General features: G+C 63.4%; 1 protein-coding gene across 1 annotated transcript in view; it reads right to left on the reverse strand.

The window, feature by feature from the left end:
* The window catches only part of FRMD8 (FERM domain containing 8), a 16,519-nt gene that overhangs the window by 8,525 nt on the left and 6,620 nt on the right, over positions 1-1,374 (reverse strand). The window contains exon 6 of the mRNA XM_007944970.1: positions 752-976. Within this exon, the coding sequence (XP_007943161.1) occupies positions 752-976 (225 nt within the window). The remainder of the gene's footprint in view (positions 1-751; positions 977-1,374) is intronic.

Genomic DNA, 1,374 nt, shown 5'->3' on the forward strand with positions numbered 1-1,374 from the left:
AGCACTCAGCAACAGCTCTCATCTCATCAGGGTTCAAAGCCGAAGTCCTCATGGTGGCCCACAGATCCCTACAAAATCTGCCCAACCTCCAGCTCTGTCCCCGACAGCTCTGCACCTGGGTCACACCGCTCTGGACGTGGCCAGGCCTCCAGGCCACGCACTGGCTGTCCACTCTGCCCAGGACGCTTTCCCCATGTCCTCACCTCTAACCCTTTCAAGTCTCTGCTAACGTCACCATCCAGGAACACCTGCTCTGATCCCACTATTGAGAACTGCATCCCGTCTCCCTACACACCTGCCCTGCTCCGCACCCCGTCTAGTATGTTCCGTGGGACCAGGTGGCTTACTCATTCCGTCCACTGCTTCCTGTCTCTCCCCCGACTAGCATGTGTGTGTCACAGGGGCACGGACCAGGGCTCCCCCGCTCCTCCAGGCACCCTTAGTGCCTAGACGAGTGGCAGACACACAGTAGGTGTCTAAGCGCTCTGTGTCACACGGTAACCACCCGGGTGAGAGCTGGCCAGACTGGCAGGAAGGGGAGGACTCCTGCAGGCGTCTCAGCCTGAGACAGGAGAGGACGGGAGGCTGGGAGCCCAGCTGGCACCTGTGGTGCTGGGGCCGACGCCCTGCCCCACGTGAAGGATGAGCTCAGCTGGAGTTAGTGAGGGACAGACTGGTGGGCGGAAGTGGACAGAGGAGACCCCACAGCGTGGCTGCCCACAATTCCGGCCTGGTGCTGGTGGCCGCTCACCCGTAGAAGGGCAGCTCGTGGCACTTCAGGAGGTAGGCGCGGTAGTGGGTGCTCAGGGGGGCCTCACACTCGCTGCTGCTGCCAAGCACGTCTTTCACCTCGCGGTAGGCATTCAGCAGGCCCTGCTCACCGGTCCCAGCCCTGGCCCCGCGGCCACGGAAGGCAGCAAAGAGGCCATGGCCCCGCTTACAGAGGTGGGCAGGGAGGAAGGAGTCCAGCTTCTCCCTGGAGATGAAGGAAGACGGATGGTTAGCTTAAGGAGGGCCAACGCAGGGCTGGGGCCTGGCTGGAGGCGCCAAGAGCCTCGGGGCGGTGCCACACTCAGGCCTGAGGGCAGGGGCAGCAAATGCAGGCCCCCAGGGCACGCCCACAGCTCTCTCCCATCCAGTGGGGACCCTGAGGCCCTGGCCTGGATGCCCACCACAGAGACCACCAATGCTCCGCTCAGGGTGCCATGCCTGAGGTGTTCTAGGGACAGTGTGGGGTGGAGGGCTGGGAGCTCTTCCCATGAGGAGAACACGGAGGTGGAACTGGACAGGGGAAGAGGACACACAAGCTACTTCCAAGTCAGAGGTCCGGCAAGTGGCCCGGGGAGGGAGGCACGGCACCAGACGGACACAGAC

The sequence above is a fragment of the Orycteropus afer genome, unplaced genomic scaffold, assembly GCF_000298275.1.
Source record: "Orycteropus afer afer isolate SDZICR_OR568_19922 unplaced genomic scaffold, OryAfe1.0 scaffold00130, whole genome shotgun sequence".
In the NCBI taxonomy this organism is placed as follows: domain Eukaryota; kingdom Metazoa; phylum Chordata; class Mammalia; order Tubulidentata; family Orycteropodidae; genus Orycteropus; species Orycteropus afer.